General features: G+C 33.4%; 1 protein-coding gene, 1 long non-coding RNA gene and 1 other non-coding gene across 3 annotated transcripts; 1 reads left to right on the top strand and 2 right to left on the bottom strand.

The window, feature by feature from the left end:
• The first annotated feature begins 652 nt into the window (after positions 1-652).
• On the top strand, positions 653-2973 carry LOC139857271 (uncharacterized). The gene is made up of 3 exons (XR_011762446.1): positions 653-896; positions 2116-2173; positions 2712-2973. It is a non-coding gene; the product is annotated as an uncharacterized lncRNA (long non-coding RNA).
• Positions 2974-3244: 271 nt separating this feature from the next.
• On the bottom strand, positions 3245-5302 carry LOC139859016 (uncharacterized). Its single transcript, XM_071847838.1, has 5 exons — positions 5200-5302; positions 5097-5156; positions 3703-3917; positions 3455-3609; positions 3245-3371 (listed from the first exon to the last, which is right to left on the bottom strand). The coding sequence occupies exons 1-5, from the start codon at positions 5300-5302 to the stop codon at positions 3245-3247; spliced, it is 660 nt and encodes a 219-aa protein (XP_071703939.1).
• Positions 5303-7721: 2419 nt separating this feature from the next.
• On the bottom strand, positions 7722-7840 carry LOC139860802 (U5 spliceosomal RNA). The gene has a single exon (XR_011763418.1). It is a non-coding gene; the product is annotated as a U5 spliceosomal RNA (small nuclear RNA).
• Between the last annotated feature and the right edge of the window lie 3489 nt (positions 7841-11329).

The raw sequence follows: 11329 nt of genomic DNA, 5'->3' as shown, positions 1-11329 counted from the left end.
ATTATCCTTTGCATTATTGTCGGGAAAAGTGTTTGGTTTCGAATGACAAAGGGTTAGATTTGACTGTCGGTCTTGATAAGTAAGACTGTGAAAACTGTAATTTGAGACTCGTGGACCGTGATTTAACTAATTATGTAAGTTAGAGTAAATGAGTTTTACAATTTGGACTCGAACTTGAACTAGAAAATAGAGGTTGTGATGAGAACCTGTGACTTTAGTGATAGTGACTAACCAAATAAACTTCTTTGTTCGAAAGTGACTAGATTTCGAGGACGGAATCTTTTTAAGGGAGGTAGATTTGTAACACCCTAGTTATGGGCTTAAATGAAATAGGTATATTGTGTTATTTTATTATTATAATTTAAATATTATATTTAAATTATGAGTAATTCATATGATTTAATTATAAGGAGTGAAATAATAAATTATGCGTTGATAATTTATTATGTGACTAAATTAATGTGTTCATGACAATGGTCACAGAAAATATTTGTTTGTGTGATTTGGGCTTCGTTAGGACTGCCTAACCGAAACATCGTGTTTTAGATAACGGATAAAAAGCCTAATAAAATATCACTTAAAATGGGTGGGGCGGCTATCTTGTGTGTGGGTATATCTGTACCTAACTTTCTACTACTCCTTTATCTCTTGTTCTATTTGTACATACATCATTTTATATACATATACATGATCGCATACATCATCACCATCCTTAAACTTATCTTGTTTTTTAGATTGGGAAATAGTGAAGTCAAACACACACATGTACGCCTACAAACATATATGGAATATCTACTTCTTCATATCTACTTTAATTAAAATTATCCTTTAATTCTTGAAGTCATGTAATCAAATTGTGATGGTATTTTGGTGCTTAAAAGCCACATCAGGATCAGGTAAACAAGATGACATCTTCTTGAATTATTTTTAATTGTATAAGTTAGTTTTCTAAATCTATACAAAATAGGATAATTTCTTGAATCTTGGTGAATGATGCTTACATAATAATATCGATTATTATTGTTGCTTGAAAACATGTTGTTTATGAATTATCAACATGATTGATGTAATTTTTATCTAGATAACCATGATTGAATTGTGTAATTTGAATATGAGGTTTTATGGGTTTTTGTACAAAATAGGATACTGATCAAATCTTATGGTTTGATGTGTTAATGCTTAAATTGATTATGGTTATAGTTTGCATATGATTTGTGCATGATTCAGGCTTGCTGAATTTGTGTCAAAGTGTATGAAATTGTGATTTAGGGCTTATGGGTTAAGTTTGGGTTTTTATGAGTTAGGTGTTGATTTCTTGCCTTGTGATATATACATGTTTGTAGCTGATTATTAACATGTTAATTTGGTTAAAAAATAGCTCGAACCTCGAATTTCATGGGTGAAACCGAAGGGTGCAGCAGCGTAGCTGCTGCTACTATTTTCTGCTTCTGTCTGTTGCAATTTTGCAGCTGATTGCTACTGTTGCAGCCTTGTTTTGGTGTTGTTTGCCCTCGTGGTGCAAAGCGGCTTGGCGTGGCCCGCAACCCGTTTTCCCGTACCTTTGTTTTGTGGTTTGTGTGTTGAGTTGACCGCTCGTTTTGTATGATTAATATATGGACATGTTTATGAATATATGTATATAGATATATGTGATATATATATATGTTATATATGTGTATGGTTATATATATATGTTTATATATATATATATATATATATATATATATATATATATATATATATATATATATATATATGTGTGTGTGTGTGTGTGTGTGTGTGTGTGTGTGGTTTGTATATATATATATGTATGATGATGATGTATTAGATACATAGTGGTACATGTATATATGCATAGTGATTATTCAAGTGTGCGTATTTACTTGATTGATGTATACATGTATGTATTGAGATGTTAGTGTAGATATATATAGATATATATACTTGTATTGTATATGTATGTGATGTTTTATATATCTACTGTGATATGCATATTGTTAGATGGTAATATTGTGTATATATGCATATATGTGTAAGTATGTATATTGAATATACATATTGTGATATTGTTAGTAAATGATATGATTTACTAACTTGTTCAGTATTTATTCTCAGGTGATAAAGTGGATGTGAAGACTCAGTAATATAAGACCACTGAGTTTTGCTGGTATCGGTGAGTGAGACTATCCTTTCGGATATTGTTATATAGTGCTAAGACAGTGTAGTGTCTTGTGCTATGATTAGTGATATGCTCCCAGTGACCAGTGATATGTATGATTAGACTGTGCCTTTAGTCAGTGACCAGTGACTGTGATATTATGTGATTATGTGTACACTCAGTGATCCCGTCGAGGTGTTGTGTGCGACGGAAGGGGTCAACCATTTCATAGCGAGGTGTCTTGTACGATAGGAATTGGGTTGGGTTCTTGTGTTACTGATGTGGTGGTATAGTGTGAATGACGAGTGCGTCACGTCTGGAAGACTACACCAGTGTTTCAGTATTAAGAACTATCGGTAAACTCTAGCCCGATCAGCTAGTAGTTAATGGCTCGGCCAGGCCGCCGGTCTTCTTGTGATCTTTTCTGTGCTAGTGATCCAGTAGCTTGTGACTTGTGACCTTAAGCTGTGCTTAGAGCTTATAGTGATATCCTATTTGATATTTCCATTCACTTAGCGGTGCGCTAATTCTCCCACGGTGTTTTGCCTTGCAGGTGTGTATTAGTGACTTTTGGTGGGTATAGCAGGGCAAATGAAGATATTTGACACAGTGTGACTCTGATGTTTTATGTAAAAGACTTTACAACATGATCTGTAATTAAGTAACACCAGTGAATTTGTGAAATATGACTATATGTGTAATTAATAGTTAATAGTTGACTTTCACTGTGTATTTAAAAAAAAAAAAAATTCTAGGGTGTTAAATATATATTTGGTATGTAAAAAATAAATGATGAATAAATAATTAGTGTTTGTTTTATGTACTGAATAAACGTATGAATTACTAAGATTACTTAATTAACCCTCCATGTGGAGAAGTTGAAAGGCAGTTAATAATTAATTTTTGAATAGTGTAGACTCAAATAGAAAATCACTCTTATTTAAAAAAAAAAAAATTAAGACACGTCTTAATTAACAAGTCAAAATGACAAACAACTTATCCATGACTCTCCATGTTAAGTTAAATGTAAACATACCTGTGGATGCTTTGGAAGCTTCTAGTACTTCCTTTGCTTTATTATCATCCTCAAAAAATATCTATTAGGCCAGATAATTTATTTTCATGTAACTCCGACTTGTTGTCAATATGCATTGCAACTTTAGCATATATATAGTTGTCATTAACAATCTTAACCAGCTTTGGAAACCATTCCCTGCCCATAAAAGGAATACAACAATTAGATGGCGACGATTTTACAATTAAACAAAAATTAAGGATGACGGAAGCAAAACAAACCTGACTATCATCGAATTCATGTTAATACACTTATCAAGAGTATCAATATGAATGACAAGATTATCAAGGATATTGTCACTAAGTTTAACAGTTGGCGGTGGCTTAACAAAGTAGATTTGGTTCAAAGCATGTTTAACTTTCTCCAACTCATCAGGCTATACAGATGAAAAAAAAAAAAACATTCAACGAGCCGGCTAGTACATAATTCCATGATATTTAAAAAGGAAAAAAAAAAAAAAAAACCAAACCTTGAGATTCTGGATAAACGTATTGAAATGCAAACGAACACCACGAATGAGCTCAAAAATAAACTCATTACTTTGACAAGGAATATTAGTTTCTTCGTATATATGAGATACGATTTTCGGATCAGCTACTCCTAAGCTAAACTCAGGCTTCTTACCTTCCTTAACTTTAGGAAGATTAAGCTCCAAAAATTTCCTAAACTTGTCAGTTATTTGCCCTAGAAGCAAAGGTTAAAAACTTAACAAACGACCAAAAAACAGTAGCTAGTAATATATTCTACATAAGTATAGAAGAGCTAGCAGTGCTTATTAAAATAACTTTCGGATCAGCTTCTTACATTCCTTAACAGTGGCGGAGCCACGCTTTGGATTGGGGTGTCAATTGACACCACTTTAAAAAAAATTATAAGCATGCAGTTTTCAAATTCAAAGGCTATATGGTTTGGATTATTAAAGGTTGACCCCAACCATTTTAACAAAGAACCCACTAAAATTAGTATTTAATGCAATGTACAAGGCTGTGGAAAATTGAATTGAAATTTGCAACCGAGTTTATCAAAGATTCAACCCAATTAATTTGCAACCGAGTTTATCAAAGATTCAACCCAATTGAAATTTATTAATACGGGTTAAGGAATCCTTAACCCGTTTATTGTTTCTTGTTAGTAGGTGTAGCCCGTTATTTAAGTTTCCGTTAGTGGACCTAGTATATAGGTTGAGTGGTAGTAGGCTGGTAGCACGTGACACGTACCGTAGTGGAAATCTTTTTGGATTTTTAAAAAGTGACACAAGTGGATAATGTAAATTTTTTTGAGTGAAATCAGCCATCTTGTAAATTTTTCTGAAAGCACATTTTTTTAGTTTATTAACATGTGACACCATCCGTTGTCTGTTTGGTTTGGTTACTTTAGTTGGATTAGGGATTTTTCCATTCTAATGATATCCTTATATATTTCAACCAAAATTTTTTTAAAAAAAAAAAAAAAAAAACCTCCATAACTTCACATGTTAATTAGTCTAAAGTTAAATATAAAAAATTCGAAAGTTGATGAACCATTATTTAATTTTCTTAAACCCTGATAAACCAAAATGACACAGATTCGACAGCAGAGGAACCATTCTTATCAACGTTGGGCTTAATGCGTTTTGTAGGAGTTTTTTTTTGTTATCAATCGTAGTTTCAATTTCCCGTCTTTTTTATTGGGCTCAAAAGCCTCTTTCAATGTATTATGTTGATATTCTTCATCGTTCCGATGAAGGCTTATTTAATATAATTCTTTTTTTCACCTGAAAAAAAAGATAAAAAGTAGATGAACCATTATTTTATATTTTTAAACCCTAATAAACCAAAATGGCACAATTTTATATTCAGATAGAGAACATATATATAGGCATACCTTCAGATAAAGCACTGCATTGATTTAAAGAATCATAATATGATTCAAAAGGATTAAAAGCTGCAAGTTTTACAACTTTACCAAAGCGATTATGATCAATTACTGAGTTTACGAACAGCTTCTGTGTTTTGACCGATTTCATCAACCCCGTGAGCTAAAAACAGTGCGTATCCAGAAAAGGATACGTGTAAAAGATATAGCGTCATCGGATAACAACAGTGAGTGAATTGTATTAAAATTAAAAATTGAAAAAAATAAATAAATAAGGCGAATGTGCTATCTAGTAACAACCTGACTGTGCATTTCAAAAATCACACGTGCTAGTTTATATAGCTTCTTCTGTGGCTTCTGTTTTTTACATCAAACCAATGTGGGATGGACTCCACATCCATTTTTGTGTGAATTTCTACACCAGCCACCTTACCTATCTTCTGTTGATTAGTTTGAATTCAAACTTGTTCAAGTTTTTAGATTTTTTTTTTAAAATAGTAACTTTTTTAAAGAGACTTGAAAAAATGGAAAAATCGGATTTTTCCATACAAAAATAGTAAAACCGAAGTTTGAAACTTCGGTTTTGCCAAATTCGAAGTTTCAAACTTCGGATTTGTTTTTTTCTTTTTCTTTTTTACAAAAAAATAAAAAAAATAAAACTTCGGTTTTGCTTTTTTTATTATTTTTTTATATTGTTTTGTAAAAAAAAAAAAATCCGAAGTTCCAAACTTCGGGTTTGACCAAAACCGAACTTTGGAACTTCGGTTTTACCATTTTCGAAACGATTTTGATAATTTTTCCATTTTTGCAAGTCTCTTTAAAAAAATTACTATTTTAAAAAAAATCAAGTTTTTATTGTATTTGACAATGAATGAATATGAATATAAAAATGGGGTTGAAACATATAAATGGACGAGTTCTAACTTGTCAAGCCGCCACTCAAACTTTCATCGACTTTTTGATGACTTTTTGATATAATGTGTAAAAAAATTTTAAAGGTCGAGTCAATACTTTTTTAATTTGTTTTGGCAAAAAGAGAATATGTTAGCACAAAAACTACACAGAACCAGCAAAAGAAGTACAAATATTTCTCAATTACAAGAACACAAAAACTTATGCTTCGGAAAATTCACAAGAAGAACAAGTGAGCAAGCAACCATGAGGTGGGAATGATGATTATGACTTTTCCGTAGAAAGGTAGATCAGGAGTTCGAGTTAATGGAGGATCAAAAAGTCAAAAACCCCTTATAGCCACAGAGTTTCATCATGTACGACTCCGAGCAGCTTGAGAAGCAGGTTGTCGCATCGAAATTAGTCTGCTCTCAAAACGAGTCGGAAACTCGGATCTGAAAGGAAACAAAAAAAAAACTAGTGAGCATGTGAATCTAGGCACTTCACACACGGAGGAGATAATTCCTCCATGTTTTTACCCTAACACTACTCTAAAGACCTATGTTCATATGTTGTGAGTTTACAAAGCGTACATTTAGAAATGTTACCCTAGCACTACTCGAAGCCCTATGCTGCCAAAGTTTGTGAAACGTACATTTAGAAATGTCCAGTCGTTGGACTTGTACATACGGGATCCAAAAAAGGGAAAAGTTGAAACCTCAAGAGACAGAATACATGTACGGCTCAAGTAAGTATGTGACTCCTTACAAGGACCTCATTCCTTTTCTGCCCACTCTTCGTTCACACGGTTCTGAAAGCAGAGGTTAATGATCGCTCCCTATCCACTAAGTATCTAAACTGTAACATCATTTATTTTAACCAAAGTAATCAAGCAGGCAAAGAAACCACTACACTTGGCTTTTACCCATAAACTATTGCCAAATTATAACCCTTTTTATTTGATCAATTTGAGTTATGCGTTAAGCTGATTATTATTTGATCAATTTGAGTTATGCGTTAAGCTGATTAGCAACAAATTATGAAAAGCGACAAAATATCAATACCTACAAATGTTCTAAAACCTTTTATCTGAAAGTGTAGATACCATTTACAAAGAAAATTAAACTTAGTGATCATAATCGAATAAGGTAGTGAGCTCTTGTTTAGTTTGGCGTCTTTTGGTTGAGCTCGGATGGTTGTTTCTTGTTCTCGTTTTTGAGGCTTCATTCTATGGATGTATAGTCCAATCTTGTTATTTAAATTATTACTTTTTTGCCAGAAAAAAAGTGATCATAATATATACACAAACTTAAATGTTAAAAAATACAAACAAAATTGCTTCCCAATCATCATCAGATTTACCATTTGGACATAAACAGTCCAACCAAATGGACACAAGAAACATGACCAGAAACAAAGCTGATACGTTTACGGATATACGGAGTATTAACACACATAAATTCTCGAATACCATCACCTTGCTAGCAACACAAAAACTCTATATAGAAAAAATTCCAAAAAGTCCATGTGCGATTAAGTTTTTGATAAATGAATTTTTGGGATTCGATTATAAAATGTTACTGATACACTATAACTGAAAGAATTATTGTATATGTTCTTTAAAATTTTAGACCGTTGTCAACTACACATTTTGCACCGTCTCTAAACAACAAGCTAATAAAACTTCAAACGACGTCTCTAGACAACAAGCTAATAAAACTTCAAACTGAAAATTTGGTTGGAGCCCTTTAATAAAAAAGGGACTCCGCAAAAATAGGCGAATACTAGTGAAATGTAACAAGCACACAGTATTCTTTAGTAAAAGACGAAAGAATAGTTAGCTTGTGCTCACTACGTGGCTGCGTGGCTTTCAACATCCACACCTGTTTAGTTTATATAGCTCCTTCTATGCCTTCTGTTTTTACATCAAGCCAATGTGGGATGGAACTCCACATCCATTTCTTGTGAATTTTTACTCCAGCCACCTTACTACCTACTTCTGTTAATTAGTTTAAATTCAATCTGGATCAACTTTTAAAACATTCGACAATGAATAATAATTGATAATTAGTAATTTAGTAATTACTACTGAATATAAAAATGGGGTTAGAACATATAAATGGACGAGTTCGCCGCTCAACCTTTAATTGATTTTTTGATATATGTTTAGAAAGTTTTTTAAAGGTCAAGTCGATCTTTTTTAATTTGTTTTTCGAAAAACATAATATATTAGTACAAAATTTTACAAAACCAACAAAACGACAATCTATACGATTATTTCTCAGTCACAAAACACTTGCGCCATCTATGCAGTAGAAGAACAGGGGAGCATCCAAATCGCTGCACTTCACACACAGATGACATAATTCCACCATGTTTTTACCCTAGCAGTACTCGAAAGCTATATGCTGCCAAAGTTTAGAAAACTTACATTCAGATGTGTCCAGTCGTACACTTATACATACCAGATCCGAAAAAGGGAAGTCAAAACCTCAAGAAACGGAATACATGTACTGCTCAAATAAGTGTGCCACTCCCACTCTTCGTTCACACGGTTCTCAAAGCAGGCATTAATGATCACTCCGTATCAAGAGTATCAAAATTCTAGCATTATCCATTTAACCAAATAATAAAGCAGGCACGGAACCATTAGACTTGGCTTTGACCCACGAACTGTTATTTGATCAAATTGAGTTACGCCTTAAGCTGATTGGCAACGAATAATAATAAAGCGGAACAAAATTTTCAATACATATAATGTTCTAAACCCTTTCATCTCAAAGTGTAGATACTATTCAAAAAGAAATGAAACTTGGCGATCATAATCGATGCACAAACTTAAAAGTTCAAAACTACAAACAAAATTGCTTCCCAATCAGCAGCACATATTACCATTTGGACAGAAAACAGTCCAACCAAATGGACCACAGAAAACATGACCAGAAACAAAAGCAGATACGTTTACCGATATATTAACATATACACCAATTCTCCATTATCATCAAAAGTATAGCATCACATGTACATCAACGGACCACAAGATTACTCTCTCGATTTCTTTTTCTTTTTCTTCTTACCTTCTTCACTAACATCCTCCATTTCAACATCTTTGCTCTTCTTCTTCCTCTTCTTCTTTTTCTTCTTCTCTGTACCATCATCTGCACCAACACTATTTTCGTTGCCATTATCATCGGGTTGTACATCTTCAAGTGCTCGTTTTTTCTTCTTTTTCTTGGTTTTAGCTTCTGCAACATCTCCATCTTCAACCGTAATTTTTTCATCCTTTGCAGATGTTTCATCTTCTGCAGACTTGCTTTTAGATTTCTTTTTCTTGCTTTTCTTCAATGGTGGTTCAGAAGATTTGTCCACATCCATTTCTGTACTTGGGAATTCATTGTTCATCAAACAATATGAAAAAATCATTATTACAGAACACAAAAGTTTAATGTCATCAAACAATATGAAAAACCTCACTGTTCGCACTTTTGCAATAACAGTAATAATTTCTTTGCTACATGAGTGTCAACTTTTAACCAGGCTAACCTTGATTTGCAGCATTTTCCATAGCAGCTTTCATCATGTCAATATTTTTACGAGGTGCGACGCTCTTATCGTAGAAGTCAAGGCGCTCTTCAACTTGTTCACGAAGTTTATCTCCAAACGAGGTGGTACTCATCTCTGTTTTTATAAAAGTATAATATTATATTATATCAATTTGTAAAACCCGGTTTTACTAGATTTGTAAAACGAGGTGGTACTCATCTCTGTTTATCTTCAACACCGGTTTTACTAGATTTGTAAAACCCATTTTAATTTTTCTAGTTCTGTAAATGGTGCTTCAATTATTACTATTTCAAAAAAAAATTCAGTATTTTGATTTGAACTGATTGAGATAAAGCACGACCAAAATAAACCATTAATAAGAAGACCCAAATATCATTATTATATTTGGCAATTGAGACCCATACTCTCAAATTTGTGTCAAATGGGTCAAGCTTTCGGGTCAAACGGGTCTTGAAAACAATTAGGCCTGGCAATGTGTCCAAAACTAAACAAGAGGTCCAATAAGTTTTCCTCCAACCTATTGGGTCTTATACAAAATATAAAAAAAGGGTCAAATGAGTATCAAATCCTAAAGTTCAATAAACTGAGACAGGTTTAATGGGTCTTGTGAATGTGTCAAATGGATCGCGTATAACAGGTTTCATCCGTCAATCATTTATGAAATCATTAATGGTTATATCAATCATTTATGATGCACAATATTCAGAGATAGACAAGGCTCTTGAAGGCCAAGGGTTCGTAAACAAAAAAAGGAAGCTGAACGATATCGTGAATGTGGTTGTGGGGTCGGATGCTCCCCAAACGATGGGGTTAGAGACGACATGTTTGTTAGATAATTTGACTAATGTTGCTACGGGTAATGGTGCGAGTAGGTTGCACTGTATTTGTTCGGACGCGAATTGTGTAGGTTTTTGTCGAGTAGGGGTCACGCATTCGAGTAAATTTAGTGGGTCCGGGTTGAAGAAATTTGGTTCGAAAAGCAAGGTACAGGATAAGGCTAAAAAGAAGATTGTGTCGGTTCATTCGTTTAGTTTACGTGATGAAAGTGAAGTTGATGAAGAGGGTGATGCAATCCAAAACTCGGTCAAAGATGCTAAAGTGGACGGATATTGCAAGTGGTCTTACATTGGCTCGGGTTCGGGATGTTTGGGTCAAAAAGGGGGTTTTTTCGAGGAGTTTAGATTGCATGGTTTTAGTTCTCCTCCGTCGGGTTCTAACATTGGTGACGGGACCGGAATGGTGCCAACTTTTCGTTCAAAGCTAGTGCGGGCAATGGCGTCGACAGCAACATCATAGGCAATGAGGCCATCGGTTAGTGGGCTTTGGTTTTCTTGTGTTATTTAGTAGTTTTTTCTGCTGCTAGTCCGTTCTCTATTTTAGTGTTTGTGTTGTAGCTTGTTTGTGGCTCTCTTTGTTGGTTTTCGGAGGGGCTCGAGTTTAGTTAACTTTAGCTAGGTTTGTTTTCTGCTTTCGAGCCCCGTCCGCGTTCATTTTTGTATCTTGTTTTTATTTTTCTCTTTTCGAGAAAAAGTTTGTTATAAAGTTTTCGTTTTTTGCCAAAAAAATAAAATAAAATAAAATAAAAATTATTATGTATATTAATATTTTCTTATATATAAAAATAATAATAATAATAATAATAATTAATAATAATAACTAAAATAATAAATAAATGTAAAAAATCAAATGTAAAAGTATATGACCCCGTTTGGACCTATTTGACCCATTACCCGTTTTGACCTGTTACCCAAACTGACCCAACCTGACCCGTGTGGAACTGTTTAACA

The sequence above is a fragment of the Rutidosis leptorrhynchoides genome, chromosome 7 (genome assembly GCF_046630445.1).
Source record: "Rutidosis leptorrhynchoides isolate AG116_Rl617_1_P2 chromosome 7, CSIRO_AGI_Rlap_v1, whole genome shotgun sequence".
Taxonomy (NCBI): Eukaryota; Viridiplantae; Streptophyta; class Magnoliopsida; order Asterales; family Asteraceae; genus Rutidosis; species Rutidosis leptorrhynchoides.
Note: the sequence above shows the minus strand (reverse complement) of the source record. Positions and strands in the feature narration are given on the sequence as shown.